This window comes from Chrysochloris asiatica, unplaced genomic scaffold, assembly GCF_000296735.1.
Source record: "Chrysochloris asiatica unplaced genomic scaffold, ChrAsi1.0 scaffold00125, whole genome shotgun sequence".
NCBI classification, from domain to species: Eukaryota; Metazoa; Chordata; class Mammalia; order Afrosoricida; family Chrysochloridae; genus Chrysochloris; species Chrysochloris asiatica.
In genome coordinates, this window is record NW_006408643.1 from 2573782 (window position 1) to 2593003 (window position 19222).

Here is a 19222-nt window from a genome sequence, read left to right on the forward strand (position 1 = left end):
AGCGGCCTGTTAGCGGACGTGTGTGCGTGGCCAGCAGCGGCCTGTTAGCGGACGTGTGTGCGTGGCCAGCAGCGGCCTGTTAGCGGACGTGTGTGTGTGGCCAGCAGCGGCCTGTTAGTGGACGTGTGTGTGTGGCCAGCAGTGGCCTGTTAGTGGACGTGTGTGGGGGGCCAGCATCCTGAACAGGTTTTAATGGAGCTACCAGATGAAAATGGACTAGGAAGAAATGGCCTGGTGATCTACTTTAGGAAATCAGCCCGTGAAAACTCCGGATCAGAACAGTCAGCCTACGGGGACGGTGCAGGACTGGGCAACCTTCAAGGGTCACCAGGGCCCAGCTCCCTGGCAGTTAACAACAGGATCGCCTGGTGCCGGGGCTGGTTTACTGAGTGACTGAATGATTGAATGAGCATTGTTTTGTTTTCGGTTTTTTGCCTCCTCCAGAAACACAACAAAAAGATACAACATCATGGCCTTCAATGCGGCCGACAAAGTCAGCTTCGCTACCTGGAATCAGGTAAGCTCCGTTCTGCAGGGGCCAAGGGAGGGCCACCCTGGTTCCGGACTTGCTAGTTTGAGTAGCTAACTCAGCAGGCTCTCGTTTTCTCAGCCCTCCTGGAGTGGAGAGATGGCGAGTAAGATTCGGGTCCACCTGCTGGGCATCCTTGCAGTTGACTGAAAGAGAACCTGGCGGTGTCATGCCCACCAGCCCAGTGTCATGATTGGGGTTGGCAGGGGGCTGGCACCGGGTTGGTGATCCGTCCCATTTGGAAGGTTGTGATTTCTTCAGCCACTGCCAGTTGCTTTTGAGTTGACCCCCAATTCTGGGTGGTCAGTGATTGAATGTGTGGAAGTTGATGACCAGACCTTTTTTCTGAGGCTCCTCGGGGTGGACTCTGCCCTTTGACCTTTTGGTCAGCGGCAGAGTTTGAAAGGTGGAAAAGCTCAGCCTGTAATGCCATCTAAGTGTAGGGGACAGTCGAACGCCTACTGCAGAGAGAGGAAAAGGGACAATTCCCAGCAGATCCCTTTTACTGCTTTTGTTCATGGCCTCAATGAAAACATTTTCTGGTTTTTCCTTTTTTCATTGAAATTTTTATCTTGGGACTGGTTAGAAACTTACAAACCACTAGGTTCCCCAAATCACCAAGTGTTCCCACTTCACCCTGTTGTCACCGAGGTCGGGTTCCAGGTCCAGTGGGGTGGAGGGCCCACCCAGTTCGGGACCCTAAGAGCTTGTGCTTCGTGGCCCCCTTGCCCTCCCCAGGCTCGGCTGGAGCGGGACCTGAGCAACAAGAAGATTTACCAGGAGGAGGAGATGCCCGAGTCGGGCGCAGGCAGCGAGTTCAACCGCAAGCTCCGGGAGGAGGCGCGCCGGAAGAAGTACGGCATTGTCCTCAAGGAGTTCCGGCCCGAGGACCAGCCCTGGCTGCTGCGGGTCAACGGCAAGGCAGGCCGGAAGTATGTGGGCCGGGGGCGTGGCAGGGGCAGACTGGTCCTCTCTAGCTGGTGACCACCGTGTCCGTCAGTTGCTCTTCTGTTCCCTGTGCGTGGCAGTACTTCCTGTCTCACAGGCTTCCAAAGGTTCGTGGAAAAATGGAATTTTTGTAAAGTGCCATCTAGTGGATTCCAAGGAGTCCTGGTGTGGTGCTGTAGGATAAGCACTTGACCGCCAGGTCCATTTGCACAAGGGTGGCAGTTCTAACTCACCAGCTGCTCCTTGGAAATCCTGTGCAGGATTGCTGTGAGTCAGAATCCACTTGATGGCACTTACCAACAGCTGCTATTATGTGCCATCGAGTCGGTTACAACCCATAGCCACCCTGTATAGGATTTCCCATGACTGGCTGGTGGGCTTGAACCAGTGACCTTGCGGGTAGCAGTCCAGTGTTTATCCTACAGTGCTACAGCAGGACTCCCTGGCATTAGTCAGTTCCTGATGAACTTGTTTACACACACAGTGCACCAGTCGAGCAATTTCACTGAGTCCGGTTCGTGGACAGGGGGACATTCATCAGCTTTGTCCTGTCACTGCTTCTGTTGGGTCATCACCTCTAGCATAGGCTCGCTGCCCCTCCCAAGCCTTGTCTGGCCTTGGGACCACACTTGGGCCAGTCTTACTAAGATTGTTAGTCTCTGGGCAAAGCTCTACCCTGACGGCGCTGGTTTGTGTGGTTTACTGAGGGCCCTATGGGGTAGCGTTGGTCAAGGGGTAAACCTTGTTTCCAGGTATTAGATTTGGTGCTCCCTCCAGCCTCACTGTGTCCAGCCAGTCTGGTTCCCAAGGGTTTTGTTTTGACTCAGTTCAGACACCCAGTCACTAGCGTCTCCTGGTGACATTCTTAAAAAAGGCCATTCCTGCCTCTTTTTCTGAGTTCTTCTCTGATGAGGACACACCCACAGCCCCCTAAGCCTCCTGTCTACTCATTTCTCTTCTGACCATCAGTGATCTGGGTGACGGTTGACGGAGCAGACTTGTTTATCTGTTCATACACATTTTCTCTTTTGACTAACGGTGATCTGGGTGACAGTTGACAGAGCAGAGCAGACTCGTTCATCTGTTCACACGCATTTTGTTCTGGGACTGGGACCACAGTCCTCCCATTGGAGCATCACTTTCCCATGTCCTCCCTGGGGTTCCGGTTTCCTTTCATTCTCCCCTAACCCTTCTCCCTGCTTTCTGAGCTCTGTCCATGGCAAATGTTGCCTACTGACCTCGTGTGTCTGGTGTTCATTCTGTCAACTGTCTCAAGTTGTCAACTGTGAACAAAGGGGTTTCCATTGGTAGGTGGGCTGAGTGGATCCTGGTACCCGGATGCACAGAGAGGGCCCATGGGGGTCAGCTGAATGATGAGGGTCTCCTGGAGGGAGAGGATGGAAGGCTGTTCTGACATACAGTGTGCCCCGAGCTGGGGATGGTCTTCTGGGCTCCAGGGCTTGTCCCACGGTCAGTGGGCAGGGCCTGGAAGGCTGATGGTGGAAGGGCAGACTGGAGAGGGAGATGAGCTGAAAGGAGGCTCGTAGACAGCAGGATGCTATGGCTGGCTTCTGGGGGCATGGTCAGGGCAAGGTGCTCCCAGCTTCTGGGTAGACAAGGTGGTGGTAGGGGGTGGGGCTGGAAGGTGGCAGTGCTCTGCTCTGTTCGGCTCAGCTCTCACGTCAGTCCCCATCCCACCTGATTCCGCAGCCCACAGCTGGGCCCGCTTACCACCTGACCACCTCTGCATGGGTGGAGGGCTAGCGGGCTGCTTCCATTTCCTAGATACGGAGACTAAGGCCTCATTGCTCATTTCTGCAGAGCGAGAGGCTTGGATTTCCTCAGAAGCTGAGTGGGCTGTGAGTGGGACAGAGGGGGTTGGCCCCAGTCTCCCAGGCCAGGCTGTGATGGTGGCTTCCCACAGGTTCAAAGGCGTGAAGAAGGGAGGTGTGACAGAGAATGCTTCTTACTACATCTTCACCCAGTGCCCTGATGGCGCGTTTGAGGCCTTTCCGGTCCATAACTGGTACAACTTCATGCCGCTGGCCCGGCACCGCACACTCACCGCTGAGGAAGCCGAGGAGGAGTGGGAGAGGTGAGTCAGGGCGGTAGGGTGCAGCCTCTTAGTCTCCAGGAAGATGGGTAAGTCACCCAAGTTGTGTTCCCAAGCCCCAGCTCACTGAGCTCCCCGCCAGGCTGTTCTACCAGGGCAAGGCTGCAGTGGGGTGCACCCACGGAGCCCTAAGAGCCAGTGCTGGTGATGGTTGGGCTGAGCAGTGGGATGGGAGGACCTGGGCTCCCTTGATCTCCTGTCTGTGGGAGGGCACCAACTGGACCAGGGACAGCTGAGAATCACACATTTGACTGTTGTCATCCATGGGATTCTCAAAAGGTGCTTTTTCGGAGGTTGCCAGGCTTTTCTTCCTAGTCTCTTTTAGTCTAGAAATGCTACTGAAATCTGTTCAGGATCCTAGCAGCACACTGATCTCAGCCGAGTGTGGTTGTTGCACGTGAGGTGCTTTGACTGGGAATCAAGCCTTTGTCTTCCATGTAGAAGGCTAGGAACAGAAGGGTGGTGATATGTATTACCTAGACTCTGTTAGCCAGTGAGATAACATCTCGGTTGCAGAGGAGGCTCTGGTATGGCCCCTGTCCCCGCTGCAGGAGGAACAAGGTCCTGAACCACTTCAGCATCATGCAGCAGCGGCGCCTCAAGGACCAGGACCAGGAAGACGAGGAGGAGGACAAGGAGAAGCGCAGCCGCAAGAAGGCCACCGAGCTGCGTATCCACGACCTGGAGGATGACCTGGAGATGTCCTCGGAGGACAGTGAGGCCAGCGGCGAGGAAGGTGAGGTCTGGGGGTGGGGCCTGCCGCATACAGGGCGCGACCGTGCTTCCAGGATGGAATGTGGGTACTGTCTGGAGTCCAGCTGAGCTCTCTGCCTGCTCCCCTTCCCCTACTCCCTTCCCCACAGGTAGCAGAACCCCCAAGGCTGGCAAGAAGAAGGCAGCGCCCACCAAGGCTGGCAAGAAGAAGAAGAAGAAGAAAGGCTCGGACGACGAGGCCTTCGAGGACAGTGATGATGGGGACTTTGAGGGCCAGGAGGTGGACTACATGTCCGATGGCTCCAGGTGAGGTCGTGGGCAGTGGGGGTGGCAGGCAGTGCCCGCCGCCCCGTGTGGCCTGTGCTCAGCCTGGGTTCCCATCTGTCTTGCAGCAGCTCGCAGGAAGAGACGGAAAGCAAGCCCCGAGTCACCCAGCAGGAGGAGCTGCCCAAAGGTAGCTGAGGGGCCTGGAGGGGCCTGGGGCCGGCAGCGGGCTGCCTTGTGCCCACTGACCTCGCCCCTGCCCAGGTGTGGACGAACAGAGCGAGAGCAGTGAGGAGAGCGAGGAGGAGAAGCCACCCGAGAAGGAGGAGGAGGAGGAGGAGGAGAAGAAGGCTCCCGTCCCCCAGGAGAAGAAGCGCAAGAAAGGTGGGCTTGCTGGGCCTGTCCTCCCCGCTGTCCACGGTGGGAGGTCTCTGCCGGCCCCACTCCACCCTGACCCCTCCCATGTGCTGTGCAGACAGCAGTGACGAGTCCGACAGCTCGGAGGAGAGCGACATCGACAGTGAGGCCTCGTCGGCCCTCTTCATGGCGGTAAGGCCCAGCACTGGGGACCACGCAGGGGGTGCACAGGGACCTCTGTTCCCCAACTCACACCCCCGACCCTCGCAGAAGAAGAAGACTCCCCCCAAGAGAGAGCGGAAGCCGTCGGGAGGCAGCTCTCGGGGGAACAGCCGCCCTGGCACCCCTAGCACCGAGAGCAGCGCCACCTCGTCCACCTTACGGGCGGCCGCCAGCAAGCTGGAGCAAGGTAGGCTCTCAGCCCCGCAACCGGTGTGAGCTCAGAGGGGACGCAGTCGGGCAGAGGTGCCAGGCAGTTGTACTTTGCTAAGTGTGATCATCTCGTGGTGGGGGGACCAGACCAGCCCCCCAATGTCCTGCCTCCAGCACAGGCCTGACTCCCAACTGCTTCCCCATAGGCAAGCGGGCAGGTGACACCCCCACGGCCAAGCGGCTCCGGATGGAGGCGGGACCACAGAGTCTGTCTGGGAAATCCACCCCCCAGCCCCAGTCTGGGAAGTCAACGCCCTGTAGCAGGTAAGGTGGCTAGGAGGGGAGGGCAAGGGGATGGCGTCTTCTCAGGGCAAGCCCCACGCTGACAGCCGCCTGCCTCCTGTCCTTCCCTCGGCAGTGACGTGCAGGTGACTGAGGACGCCGTGCGCCGCTACCTGACACGCAAACCCATGACCACCAAGGACCTGCTGAAGAAATTCCAGACCAAGAAGACGGGGCTGAGCAGCGAGCAGACGGTGAACGTGCTGGCCCAGATCCTCAAGCGCCTCAACCCCGAGCGCAAGATGATCAATGACAAGATGCACTTCTCCCTCAAGGAGTGAGCCCCAATAAATAGGTCCTCCTGCTGCTCACTTGCGCCTGTGTCTGCCACCCGTGCTCCATGCTCACCCTGCCCCTGGGACCTCGGGAGCCTTCAGAAACAAAGCCCACACTGATTCTGGCTCATAGCAGCCCGGTTAGGAGAACTGGGCAGCAGGGTGGGCACCTGAGCGCGTTCTTCTGCCAGGAGCCCCAGGACCACCAGCCTAAGCCCCTTGATTACCGAGCTCAGCAGCATGTGGACTTGGCATTTTCCCAGTGCTGTTTTGAGGGTTACCTTTTAATTTTTTCACAAGCTTGGTTCTACATTTATCCAGACTTGCCAGGTGTACAGAGGGATGGCTTTTTGAGTTCACGGACGTGTTTTGCTGGGCACCCCTGCTCGGCTGCTGAGATTGGTGTGAGTCCATCCAGAGGTACTTCACAGGAAAGGGCTGGTGATCTATTTCTGAAAACTCAGCCACTCCCGTGGATCATAGCTCTGTTCTGACAAACAAGGGGCCATGAGTTGGGGGGCCCACTTGACGGGGCTTTGGGTTTTTATTTTTGGGGGGAGGTTTCATGTTGCTGGTAGCAGAATGTGACTGAAGGTGTTCTCGTTGAACCCATTCTGAGTTTTCCAACCAAGGGCAGGGTGCTGGGCCTCTGCCGCATCCGGGCTGGAAAGCTTGGGTGGAAAAGTCTCCCCACCCAGTCCCTGGCTGCCATTTGGGAATGCTTGAGATGTCAGGCTAATGCCTCGGAATGTTCCAGGTTGGTCCAACCTCTCTTCCATCCTTCCGATTCACCTTTTAAGGGCAACAGGAAAAGGGGCTGTGGCCCTTGCCCTGAGGGTCTTGCTCCTGCCCTCCCAGCCTTGCTCTCCAGCCATGTAACCCCAAACCAAAGCTGCTGCTGTGGGGTGGATTCTAACGCACAGCGATCCTGTGTCCGCCGAGAACTCTGCTCTGTAGTGGTTCTGATGGTGGATTTTTTACAAGTAGACTGCTAGGCCTTTGTTCTGAGGTACATGGACAGTGATTCTGAGCAGGAGACCTGGGTTGAAATCTTAGCTGTTTTGTTCATTCTGGTTGCATAACCACCAGGGGAAAGATGAGGTTGTCTGCTCCTTTAAAAATGGAGACTGGGAAATCCTAGGAAACAATTCTACACTGTCCTTTATGGTCACTGAATGGGAATCGAATCGATGGCAGTGGGTTTGGTATTGGGCACATGACTTGGCCTCGAAGTCTCCCGAGTCATCTGACTGCACAGCCCACGACAAACATGTCATGATTTGACCCGGCCGACCCCAGGAATGTTGGCTCATCCTGCCAGCAGTGGCCATCCTGGACTGGCTTCCTCGTTCCCGTGTTGGCCGAGTCCCTGACACAGTGGCTGGGTCACCATGGTTTGGTTTCTAATACTCACTCATTCGGTCCAATACAGGTCCAAGAGCACCTGGTGTGGACAGTTCCAGCAGCGGTCAGCGGTGCCAGGGCTGCGGTGTAATTGCCGTCAGCCCCATGTGTGAAGAGCAAACCAACTGGCCCATGGGGTTTTTGAGGCTGTGACCTTTGACCAGTAGATCTGCAGGCCTGTTTTCCAAGGCACCTTTGGGTGGGTGGTGGGTTCCAACCACAAATGTTTCTGCTAGTGTCCAGCATGTAACTGGGAACCTTAGATACCTGGTTTTTACCGTTTTTGTGGGACTGGGGGTTTTAGGCATGAAAAGCACCTCTTCAGACAACTAGGATTTCCTCAGCCTCAAAAGTGCCTTTGTGGGAGGCACTGCCCCAAACACACCTTGGTGCCCTCACAGGAGTCCTGGTGATAACGGTGAAGTGCCTGAAGTGCCTGGTGGCTAAATGGAAGGTTGGCAGTCAGTGGGAGAAAGACCCAGTAATCTGAATACAAAGGGAGCATCGAAAAGTATGTAGGAAAATAGAATAAAGAAGTTTTCCACGTATTCTAAAAGCCCCCTTGTATTGCAGTCAAGAAGACCCTGTGAGGCATTTCTGTCTCATGGCATCACCAAGTCATGATCCAGCCCTCACTAAATCTGTGTGGGCAGAGTGAGGGGACAGCGGCTCACTCCCAGAAGTGACACAGCCAATTGTCACCAGGACCCATTGGTATTTGGGCTCCCTCCCAGGTCCCTTCTGCAGACAGAACTTCTCCAGGGCTGATTCTCCAGCCCTAGGTGTCCCGTCCTTGGCTGTTCCTAAGCTGCACCCTTTTCCTGTTTTGTTGTTGGCTCCACTGGCCAGGAGACAGACATGATATCTTAATCTCCCCTGAGTGAGCTATGATGGGGCGTCCCCTGCTCCCCACCTGTTGGCACCTCTCAGCATACAGCAGCTCTAGCTGGCACACAAGACAGGGTGCCTCAGCTGCAACACTTGCTAAGTGGGGAAAAGCCCCACTGGGGATCCCATGACACCCCCGTTCTCCCAGCCGATAGTAGGTGGTAGGGTTGAGGGGTGCCGGCCTCCCACTCCCTGGGCTGGGCCCTGGCTGTCACACCATCCTTATAAATCAGGTGGCTGAGGGGTGTCGGAAATGGGCCTGTGGAATGTCTGGATGTGGGGGTGGTGGTGAGCCCTTAACTCTTAGAAGACAGGTGGGTGGGGCAGAAGCTGCGGACTTGGGGGCTGGCAGGGAGAATGACCCGTTCCCCAGCCTGGACAGGGGTATAAATTGAGGGCTTGGGGGTTCTGATGCTCTCAGAACCTGCCTGTCATCATGGCCCCGGGAGGTGTACTGCTCAGCTACATGCTGTCTCTCTGGCTGCTGCTGGATCTGTGTGGGGGTCCCGCTGCTCTGGGGTCCCCAGTGGTGGAATTTGGAAAGTTCTTGGCTGGGCAAGTAGCAGAAGCAGAAGGGACCCAGAGGCCGTGGCTGGGTAAGGACCTTCAAGTCCCCTGATTGCCCACGCCTACACGGCCAGACCCTGCCTGCTGTCAGCTGGCCCCTCTCTCCTGCAGGTACCCGTATACGCCGAGCTGCAGCCAGCCCGTGTCAGCTGCGGAGTCTGACTCTGCCCGTGGCTGAGCTGGGCCTGGGCTACGTCTCAGAAGAGAGGGTGGTCTTCCGTTACTGCGCAGGCTCTTGCCCTCACGGCGCCCACACCCAGCACGGCCTGACGCTGGCCCGACTGCGGAGTCAGGGTCATGTCCATGGCGGGCCTTGTTGCCGACCCACCCGCTACACCGACGTGGTCTTCCTTGACGACCGCAATCACTGGCAGAGGCTGGTTCAGCTCTCAGCGGCTGCCTGTGGCTGCAGCGATTAGGGGTGCCGGGGAAACCAGCTGACTTATTTATTGGAGACTCGGGTGCGGAGTCCGAGCAGGGGAGGTGGGCTGGGGCCTGAAACCACACAATAAAGGAAGTAGTCTCTTGGCTTGGGAACTGTGTTCAGCCTGTGTGAGATTTCACCGGACCCCAGCCCTGGCAGACAGAGTTGTCACTTGTCCAACTTTATTCACAGGCAGTGTCTGCAACAGGTGGGGGAGGGATGGAAGTCAGGAGACTGCGGGGGGCTGTCCAGGCTCCTCTGGCCCCATCTCCTCAGGGGGGGAGCGGCAGATAACAGAGATACGTCGGCCTCGAGGGATCCGACGCTCCCCAAAAAAGGAGTCTTCATCCCGCAGGATCTCGTGGGAGAAGTCATAGCGGGCGGGGCCCCTGGAGAGCAAAGAGAGGTGGTGACTGGGTGTGGGAACATTTTGCAGGCAGCCCTCGGTCCCAGGCCCCTGGTGGTCTGTGGAACGGGTTGTGGTGGCACCGGCTGCCAGGCCTCAGTATGGACGTCAGGCAGGTGGCTGGGGGATGCTGGGCTCATGTTACCTAAGGATGTAGAGGGAGCCCGGCTCCAGCAAGAGTTCCAGCCAGTCTGCGGGCTCCTGGGTGTGCACCAGACGCATGACACTGGATGACAGCAAGGACAGGCCGGCAATGGTGGCTCCGCAGAACTGCAAGTGGGCACGAGTGTACGTCAGGTTGCAGGCACACACCACATCCTACACGGGGAGTGTCCAGGCCCCGGTTCTGCCCACCTTGATGCTGTCCACATGCGGCTTGATGTAGCCTCGTGGCTCCAGGTCCAGAACGTGCACCCGGGGGAGAAGGGCCTGCCCAGGGTCAAAGGCGGCCTCGCGCACGCGCTGCAGGATGGCCCGGCTGGCCTCCGACCAGCGCGACTTCTCTGTCTCCCGGAAGCCGTGAATGGCCTGCAGGAAATGGGAAAGTCACTCCTGAAAAAAGGAAATCGAAGCATGGACGGACAGAATGCAGGATGGTTCTTCCCAGGACACGGGGGTGGGGTGGGGTGGGGGGTGTTTCAAGCATGACTCTATTTAGGCCTCCTCTCCAAATCTCAGGAGTCCTGGTGTGGTACTGTGGGTTAATGCACTAAACTTCAAGGTCCTTTTGAACATGAAGGTCGGAAACCCTCTTCAGAGTCGCTACGAGTCAGAACCGACTCGACGACCCAGATCGCAAGCCTTCTTCCCAGATACCCAGGCCCCAGTCCTTTAGACCCACTCTCTGGCTTCAGTTTAGTTCACGCCCCTACTCCAAACTCAGTTTCAAGTCTCCGCCTCAATTTGATCTCACCCAATCCCGTCTCCATCCTTTACCACTGACCTTCCTAATCTCACTCCTCGCCCCAGCTCCGCCCCTAATCTGGCCCAGGTACACCCCACCAACGTTCTAGACCCCGCTCCAGCTCGACAGGCCGTGCTTCAACGCAACTCTGTCCCAGGACCAACGTTTCAAGCCCTACCTTACCGGGGCCCCTCCCGAGCCCTACACACGGAGATCCAGTGGGCAAACCACCCGAACCAGAAGCAGCGACCAACGAGGCCCCGCCCCAAACGTTCTAGGGCCCGCCCCACACCATACGTCATTAGCTCCGCCCCGGCCCCGTACCGCGTCCCAGTGGTCGTATTCGTAACGGCGGCGGCGTAGGTCCGGCTCTAGTTCCCGGCTCAACGTCTCCTCCTCGGCCGCGGTCAGGAAGCCAGGCCGCACCACGGCTGCGTCCCGCAAGCGGCTCAGCACGGCCGGACCCGAGCTCCGCACCCAAACCTGCCCGGGCAGCGTCCGCAGCGCCAGTCGCCCGCTCCCGGCCATGGCCCCAGAGCCAGGTCGCCGCCGCACCTGGGGTCAGCGGAACGCCCGGAGGCACCTGGTCCCCCGCCTATTGGCTTTCTTCAGAGCTCCGCCTCTCGCTCAGTGTTATTGGCTGCTCCTTGGCTCCACCTCTTAAGTTATGAGCTCTCCTCAGAACCCGCCTCCTCTCCTGCGCTATTGGACGTTACCCACCTTTATAGCTCACTGTACTGGCTGCGACGCAAGTCCATCTGCAGACCAGGTCTTTTAAGCGTTTATTGGCTCTGTGGGATAAGCGCTGGACTGTTATAACAAAGATCGGAGGTTCAAACCCACCAGCTGCTTCTTGGAAACCCTGACTCCAGGCACTTCACAACATTGACAATTGATGTGAAGTTATTGGCAGTCGCAGACTATAGCCCTGTCTTTTCCTCCCCTAATGTGGTCAATACCGACTCCGTGGCACCTAACAACTGTGAGCCTTCGTTCCTCTTGGTTATGAGGTCACTGATGAGTTATCATAAGTACTTACTGACAAATGCTCAAGAAATCCAGTCTGTACTCAGCAAGAGTGAGGGCGCCCAACCCAGACACGGGCAGATGCAGAATTTTATTCCTGGTTTCCCTCTCCCAGTTAGCATGTGATTCACAATCTGGCCCTGATGGTGCCCTGGGCCTAAATGACTGTATTATTTAAAGTTCCTATTCCTAGAACAGATTTCTTCTCCCTCTCCCAATTTATCCTGCTAACATATCCCTGGGTGTGAATCAACAATTTATGTCTGGCCTGGGAATCTCTAGATGGGCCATCTTGAGAATTTCTCACACTGTACTGTAGGGGCGGGGCCAGATTCTGCCTGGGGTCCAAGGTCAGAGGTCATAGGTTTGGGGTCAAGTCAATGCTATGAAGTCTTCTGGGGCTAGAGGTGAAGGGTAGGATACAGTCAGAATGAGATTAAGGGGTCAAGGGTGCAGGGGTTAGGGGACTGAGGCCAAAACCAGGATTATGGGTGGGTCCAAATCTGCAAAATGAGGGTTGCAGTTAAAGTGGGGTGCCCTCAATTTCCCCTCTACAGGTCATTCCCGTCAGCATACAGACAGGCTGGCAAGCCATCCACCTTCAACAAAAGAAGATTTTGCATCCCTTATCGGCGGTCATGGTGTGCTGGCGCGGCGCTGTATGATAAGCACTGGGCTGCTAATCCTAAAGTTGGCATGTGAAGGAGAAAGATGAGGCTTTCTGTTCCTGTAACTTTACAGCCTTGGAAACCCCATACAGGGTTGCTATGAATCGAAACAGACTTGACAGACAACAACATTGAGACATCTTCTGGATTTTCAATCACCTCATGTGCATGTGAAAGCTGGACAATGAACAGGGATGAACGACACAGAACTGATGCATTTGAGTTATGGTGTTGGAGAAAAATATTGAAAGTACCATGGACTTCCAGAAGAACCAATAGATCTGTCTTGGAATACAGAACGCTCCTTCTAAGTGAGGATGGTGAAACTTTTGTCTCTTGTACTTTGGACATCTTGTCAGTAGGGACCAGTCCCTGTTGAAGGACGTCATGCTTGGAAAAGAGGCGTCAGAACGGACTCAACAGCAACATAAAACACTTGTCAGTGTGTCACAACACTGCGGTGGCCTGTGTGTTGCTATGATGCTGGAAGCGATGCCACTGGGATTTCAAACACCAGCAAGGTCACCCATGGTGGATGGGCTTCAGTGAAGCCTGCAGACTGAGACAGAAGGTAGGAAAAACAACCTGGAGATTGACTTCCGAAATTCAGCCAATGAAAACCCTGTGGACCCATGGTCCAATCCACAACTGATGACAGGAATGTAAGGGAACGGCAAGTGTTTTGTTCTGGAATGCGTGTGGGTCGCCATGAGTTGAAGGTCAACTCGATGACAGTGAAAAAAGCATGGGCCTGGGGCTCGGCCTATGCAATCCAAGGGGAGCAGCGAGTGAAGGCACACTCATGGGACAAAGACCATGAAGATTTAATTTAAAATCACAGTGTCTCAGCCAGGCCACCCCTAAACCCAAAGTTCCTCAGGGGAGTCGGCCTGTAGCCTCAGGCTCTCTCTCAGGAGCTTGCTGGGGTAGGGTCTACCACCGCTGTCACTGTCGCTGTCGCTGCCGCCACCACAGGCTCCTTCTGTACCAGCGCTGGCTCATCCTCTCCGTCCTGGGGCGGGTGGACCAGGACCTTGTCCAAGATGCCAAACTCCTGGGCCTCCATGGGGCTCATGTAGCGGTCCCTCTCCATGGCCGACTCTGGAGGGGGAAGAAGCACACACGGGGTTAGGAGCCAGGACCCTGGAGCCAGGTTTGGAGCCAGGTATGATACGCATCTGGCTGTTGTCGGGTTGACCCCTGCTACTAGTGACTGCATATGTTTCAGAGTAGATGCATCTATACATCCTCAACAGCCAGCACTGGAAAACACAAACGGTTAAGCGCTCGACTATTTGCTGAAAGGTGGGTGGTTCCGGGCCATACAGAGGTGTCACAAAAGAAAGGCCTGGCGTTCTGCGTTACAACCACCAGCATCTAGAGGAACCTGGGCTAAGCACTGGAGTGCTAACTGCAAGGTTGGCAGTTCCAACCCACTAGCCGCCCTGAGGGAGACAGATGAGTCTTTCTGTTCCTATAAAGATTTATAGCCTCGGAACCCCTAGACAGTGGCTCTGAATCAGAGATGACTCCATGGCAGCGAGAGACCAGCATCTAGTGGTTGGCAGCCAGGATGCTGCTGGAACAAACACCGTGTAGTACACAGGAGGGCCGCACCAGAGAATGACCCAGCCCAACACAGCCACTGTGCCAAGGGGAGAAACCTTGGCACACACCACTGTCTGTCTCGTTGTCTTTGTATAGCTTTTTCAAGTCTCTACTTCACAGATACCTAAGTAGGTAATCTTTTAGGGGGCCCATATGATTGGCACCGTTTTGTGGACCTCTTTTTGTTGGTGTCAAGGACTCCACCTCACCTGTGGATGTTGGTCATGTACCCTGCTATTGTGCTGACTCCTTTTATTCATTCCAGCTGCTTCCTTGTGGAACCTATGGGACTTTCTACGTATGGGATCATCTCGTCTGTGGGTAGGGGTAGCTTGATTTCTTCCTTACCAGTTTATTTCCTTTCCTTGCCTATTGCTCTGGTGAGAACTTCCAGTTTAACATGGGATAAGGGTGATGATGAAGGGCATCCCTGCCTGGTTCTCATGTAACGGACTAGCTGGCACACACTCCTGTGTGAGGCAAGGGGGCAGAGCAGCGGGGGCACTCACCAATCACCTGCAGGCTCTGTTTGGTGTGTTTGGCGTAGATACTGTACAGCTGCTTCTTCAGTTTCAGGATCTCTTCCGCTTGGATGGCAATGTCTGTGGCTTGGCCCTGGAGGACGTCCCACAGAATAGAAGACAGCCGTCAGGGTCAGCCCTGGCCTTCTTGGGTCTCAGGCTTCTAGTTTTCCAGAGGTAGGACCCTCCACATTCCACCATCTGGGCCTTTATTGGGGGGTGCTTTCTGACTTCCACCCACTGGTCGCCCCCATCTGTTCGCACCCCCATCCCTGCAGCAGCTCAGAATCTGGCACTCACCCGGGCACCCCCAGACGGCTGGTGGATCATGATGCGGGAGTTGGGGAGCGAGTGGCGCATGCCCGGTGAGCCGGCAGCCAGGAGCAGGGATCCCATGCTGGCGGCCTGGCCCACACACCACGTGCAGATGGGATTCAGGATGTACTGCATCGTGTCATAGATGGCCAGGCCCGAGGTTACCACGCCGCCTGCCGGAGCACAGAGCCAGTCCTCAAAACCAACCCTGTGGCTGCTGAGTCCATGGGTGTCAGAGGGGGGCTTCCAGTGACCAGTCTCGGGGAAATAGCTCACCAGGTCTTATTTCTACAGTGCCGCTGGGTGAGTTTGAACCTCCAACCTTCTATACAGTGCCACTGGGTGGGTTTGAACTTCCACACTATGTGCCCACCAGGGACCTGGTACATCATGTTGTTGGGTGCTGTCAAGCTGGTTCCAACTCACAGCGACATCATGTGACAGAGTAGAACTGTCACATGGGCCTTTCCTGGCTGTCATATTTACAGGAGCAGATCGCCATGCCTTTCTTCTGTGTGGTGCCTCCAGGTGGGTTTGAACCACCAACCTTTAAGTTAGTAGTTGTTGTTAAGTGTCGTCCAGTCGGTTCCGACCCACTGTGACCCTGTACAGCATTTCCAAAGCTGTAAATCTTTACAGGCGCAGAAAGCCTCATCTTTTTCCTGCGGAACAGCTGGTAGTTTTGAACTGCTGACCTTAAGGTTCGCAGCCCGATTCGTAACCACTATGCTACCAGTGCTCCTTAAACAAACAAAAAACCCCCAAACCCATGGCCATCGAGTTGCTTTTGACTCACAGCGCCCCTACAGGGCAGGGCAGAACTGCACCTTAGGGTATCTGAGGCTGTAAATCTTTATGGGAACAGAAGGCCTCAGCTTTCTCCCACGGAGCAGCTGGTGGGTTTGAACCACCGGCCCTGCACTTAGCAGCCCAATGCTTAGTTCACAGCACCACCAGGTCTGCAGTCTATCACAAACTGTGGGCACCAACCAGGGTCCTTGAAACTGGGGGTCCCGAATGCAACTGTCTCTGGGAGTAGGAGGAGACAGAAAGTTTGTGGGGTGGGAGGACACAAAGGTGATCTCTTAGTCCAGAGTCAGTGCTCCCAGGATGATGCCAGTGGAGCCTGGGGGATGGATGGGTCTACTACATTTTTCAGTCCCGCTAGAATTCAGTGCTCAGGCCTGGGTAACATATCATTTGAGTGACCTTGGGTCCCTGGGTGGTACAAATGGGAACTGCAATGTCAGCAGTTCAGGCTCACCCAAAGGTGCCTCGGAAGAAAGACCTGGCAATCTCCCAGAAAATCAACTATTGAAAAACCCACAGGGCACACATGGGGTCACCATGACTAGGGGTTAACTCAATAGCAAGTGTCCAGATGTTGGTTGAATCTACCCAGAGGCATCTCAGAAGTCCTGGTGTGGCGCTGTAGGATAAGCACTAGACTACAGGTAGTTTTAAATAGTAAGGTTGGCGATTCAAACTCACTAGTCGCTCCTCGGAAACCCTATACAGGGTCACTATGAGTCAGAACTGACTAGACAGCACTTAACAACAAATCTACTTGTGAGAAAACTCAGCCACTGAAAAGCCCACGGAACACACTTCTACACTGATACACACACACATGCGCTTGTCAGGAGTTGGAATCGACTCAATGGCAACTTTTTTCCTTCTGGATCATTAAAAATCTTTTTTGGGAGCTAGGGAAATCAACCAACTTGAAAATGTTGACACTGAGGTCAAATTCGTTGTTTTTTTAAAAAAGAAACAAGGCAAAACTCGGTATGGGATCAAAGAGGCCACGTCCTTCCAGGTGAATTGAGCTACCAGTACCAGTGTGTGATGCGGACTTAGCCTTTGGGATTCCGAAGACTCCCGGGCGGCGGCTCACCAGGGCTATTGATGTACATGTGGATGGGCTTTTTGTTGCTCTCGGACTGCAGAAACAGCAGCTGGGCGATCACCAGGCTGGCCAGACTGTCGTCAATCTGGGGGGTGGAAGCGGAGGTTCCCAGATGGAGTGGGAAAGAGCTTCAGCATGGGCCCCAGGGGACTGGAGAGGGGTCAGAATAGCTGAGACTCAGGGATGTGGGGGGAAGAGGAATGAAGAAAGGGAGGAAGGTGTCTTAGGGAAAGGGAGCTCAGAAGGCTTGGGGAAGGGGTGCAGCGGGGGTCGCGATGTGAGAGTCCAGATAGGGGGTTTGTTATGGGATGGGGGAAGGGTGTCACGAGTAGAAGCGCCCTGGTGGCACAGTGGGTAAACTCTGAGCCGTGAACCGAAAGGTTAGCGCTTCCAAGCCACGTGCTTCCGTAACGATTTCGTTTTGAAAACCCTATGGAGCAGTTTTGCTGTCCTACAGGGTCGCTAACAGTCGGATTCCACAGGCAGGCAGTGGCAGTGGTCAAGAGTAGGGGCGGGGTTCGGGACAAGAATGGGGACTAGGCGTGGGGAATTCAGGGTCAGAGGCCAAGGGTCCGAGGTGGCCGAGGAGAGGGCACATAGTGGCAAGGCAGGAGAAGGGGCGGGTCCGGGTGCGGGGCGCTCACCGGCCCCATGACGCACACAATACGTTCCCGCAGCAGCCGAGAGTAGATGTCATAGGCGCGCTCTCCGCGACCCTAGGGTAGGGAGAAGCAGGTGAAGGTAAAGGGGTGCTGGTTGCCCCTTCAGCCAGCCCAGAGCCCACGGCTCTTGTTCCTGCCCGGCCACCGTACCGTCTGCTCAACCACGATGGGAATGAGCGGGAGAGCCCGCGCTACTGTCGAATGTAGGCTTCGCTGCGGGGCCAGACCGGGCTCGAGGATCCGCTGAGGCAGCCGCCGCAGTAAGAAGCGGGCGGCGAGGCGAGGCCCCAGTGTGGGCCTCTTGCCTGCCGCCACCAGGACCCCCTCCACCAAAACTCCGGGCCACATTCTGTCGCTCGTCCGTCCGGCTTCCGTCCGATGGCGGAACTACAACTCCCGGCGTGCCTCGCGTGCACTGAGCCGGCTCGTTAGGCGGCCTACTTCCGGGAGATTGGGCAAACACGGTTAGGGGGCGGGTATTACGGAGGGGAAGCCAGAGATGGAAATTGCATCCAGGCGGAGCCGGGAAAGTTTCTTTCAGTTCGAGTCCCTTTCCCGACGGAATCGTTACTTCCCCCACCCCCCACCCCCGTCCCCCCCTCTTTTTTTCTGCTTTTCACTTTGTATTTTTAAAATCAGCTCCAAAGTGTCTACAACTGAGTTTGAAAGTGGGAGCCCAGATAGACCCTGGCCTCGAAGGAACCCCTCACCCAGTCATTTCCCGACATCGATGGTCAGAGGGAGGGAGTTCACGGGTGGGTGTCACGGGAGATGGGTCTGGAAAGATTTTCTAGGAGGAGCGAGGTATTTGAGCTGGGCTTTGAAGGATAGATAGGAGTTTGTTGGGTGGGGAAGAGAATTGGCAGAGTGGGCCTGGTAATGTATGGGATCTCTCCCTTCCTCCAGAATTTGTCCCCCCTCCCCCATCTTTCAAACCACATGTCACTTTCTTAGAGTTGTCCCTCACTTTATCCTCAGCCTAGGCTAGGCCTGACATACAGTTAAGTCCCTCGAGTCATTTCTGACTCATAGCAAGTCGGTATAAGATTTCCGAGGAGTGGCTGATGAGCTTGAACCGTCAACCGTGTGTTTCAAACTGACCTTGCAGTCTAGCGCATTAACCCACAGCGCAACACCAGGAAACACAGTAGCTCATCAAATAAACAATGAACCAAGAAGCGAAGAGGTGCTAGACCAGCGGGGAGCTTAACAGTGGGGAACTTTGGAGGCTCAGCCATCAAATTGCTGTGTGACCTTAGGTGAGTTCCTTACCCACTCTGAGTCTGAAAGATGGCAGGGGTCAACCCCGTTGCAGAGGCACCATAAGGAAACTGCCTGAGTTCACTAGTTGGGTGCTCCCGAGCCTTTGCTTCCCAATCTGTAAAATGGTGGTAACCTCTTGTAAGTCAGAGTAGATCGCCAGACCTGTTCCCAAGATGCTTCTGGGTGGATTCTATCCACCAACCTTTTTGGCTGGTAGAGTGCTTAACCAAGGGATTCCTTCACATCTGTAAAAATAGGATAATAATAACTATCTGGAGTCTTGGTGTGGAGCTGTACGATCAGCACTGGACTGTGAACCATAAGGTTGGTGGTTCAAACCCGCCAGCCGCTCCTCAGAAACCCTATATAGGGTCACTGTGAGTCGGAACCAACTAGACAGCACTTAACAACAGCTTCCTATGGTGGTTGTGTATTAGGTCCTCAGAATGAGACCAGGGGCGTAGTGAATGCTCAGTTTGTGCCAGCTATTGAGAAACATGGAGTCCTGGTGTGGTGCTGTGGGCTAATGTGTTCAGACTGTAAAGTCGTTTGAACTGCAAGGTTGGTGGTTCAAGCTCACCAGCTGCTCCTTGGAAACCCTATATAGGGTCGCTATGGGTCGGAACTGACTCGACGGCACTTAACAACAACAACATTAAGAAACACGGAGGTGTCCTGGTGTGGTGCTGTAGGATAAGCACTTGAACACAAGGTCAGTGGTTCAAACTCACCAGCTGCTCCTC

At 55.4% G+C, this 19222-nt stretch overlaps 4 protein-coding genes across 4 annotated transcripts in view; 2 read left to right on the forward strand and 2 right to left on the reverse strand.

Moving 5' to 3' along the window:
* GTF2F1 (general transcription factor IIF, polypeptide 1, 74kDa) overlaps window positions 1-5920 on the forward strand; it is a 7882-nt gene extending 1962 nt beyond the window's left edge. Inside the window, exons 3-13 of the mRNA XM_006868887.1 lie at window positions 445-517; window positions 1268-1461; window positions 3402-3572; window positions 4142-4326; window positions 4454-4610; window positions 4697-4758; window positions 4833-4952; window positions 5044-5117; window positions 5196-5334; window positions 5504-5621; window positions 5716-5920. Of these exons, the coding sequence (XP_006868949.1) occupies window positions 445-517; window positions 1268-1461; window positions 3402-3572; window positions 4142-4326; window positions 4454-4610; window positions 4697-4758; window positions 4833-4952; window positions 5044-5117; window positions 5196-5334; window positions 5504-5621; window positions 5716-5920 (1498 nt within the window). The remainder of the gene's footprint in view (window positions 1-444; window positions 518-1267; window positions 1462-3401; window positions 3573-4141; window positions 4327-4453; window positions 4611-4696; window positions 4759-4832; window positions 4953-5043; window positions 5118-5195; window positions 5335-5503; window positions 5622-5715) is intronic.
* A 2722-nt stretch (window positions 5921-8642) lies between these two features.
* Window positions 8643-9192, forward strand: PSPN (persephin). The gene is made up of 2 exons (XM_006869017.1): window positions 8643-8802; window positions 8885-9192. The coding sequence occupies exons 1-2, from the start codon at window positions 8643-8645 to the stop codon at window positions 9190-9192; spliced, it is 468 nt and encodes a 155-aa protein (XP_006869079.1).
* A 231-nt stretch (window positions 9193-9423) lies between these two features.
* On the reverse strand, window positions 9424-11046 carry ALKBH7 (alkB, alkylation repair homolog 7 (E. coli)). Its single transcript, XM_006868888.1, has 4 exons — window positions 10832-11046; window positions 9958-10131; window positions 9749-9873; window positions 9424-9586 (listed from the first exon to the last, which is right to left on the reverse strand). The coding sequence occupies exons 1-4, from the start codon at window positions 11033-11035 to the stop codon at window positions 9424-9426; spliced, it is 666 nt and encodes a 221-aa protein (XP_006868950.1). The 5' UTR covers window positions 11036-11046.
* A 2065-nt stretch (window positions 11047-13111) lies between these two features.
* Window positions 13112-17580, reverse strand: CLPP (caseinolytic mitochondrial matrix peptidase proteolytic subunit). Its single transcript, XM_006869018.1, has 6 exons — window positions 17367-17580; window positions 17199-17270; window positions 16543-16639; window positions 14631-14818; window positions 14319-14424; window positions 13112-13302 (listed from the first exon to the last, which is right to left on the reverse strand). Exons 1-6 carry the CDS (start codon window positions 17562-17564, stop codon window positions 13112-13114), a joined length of 852 nt encoding a protein of 283 aa, XP_006869080.1. The 5' UTR covers window positions 17565-17580.
* Between the last annotated feature and the right edge of the window lie 1642 nt (window positions 17581-19222).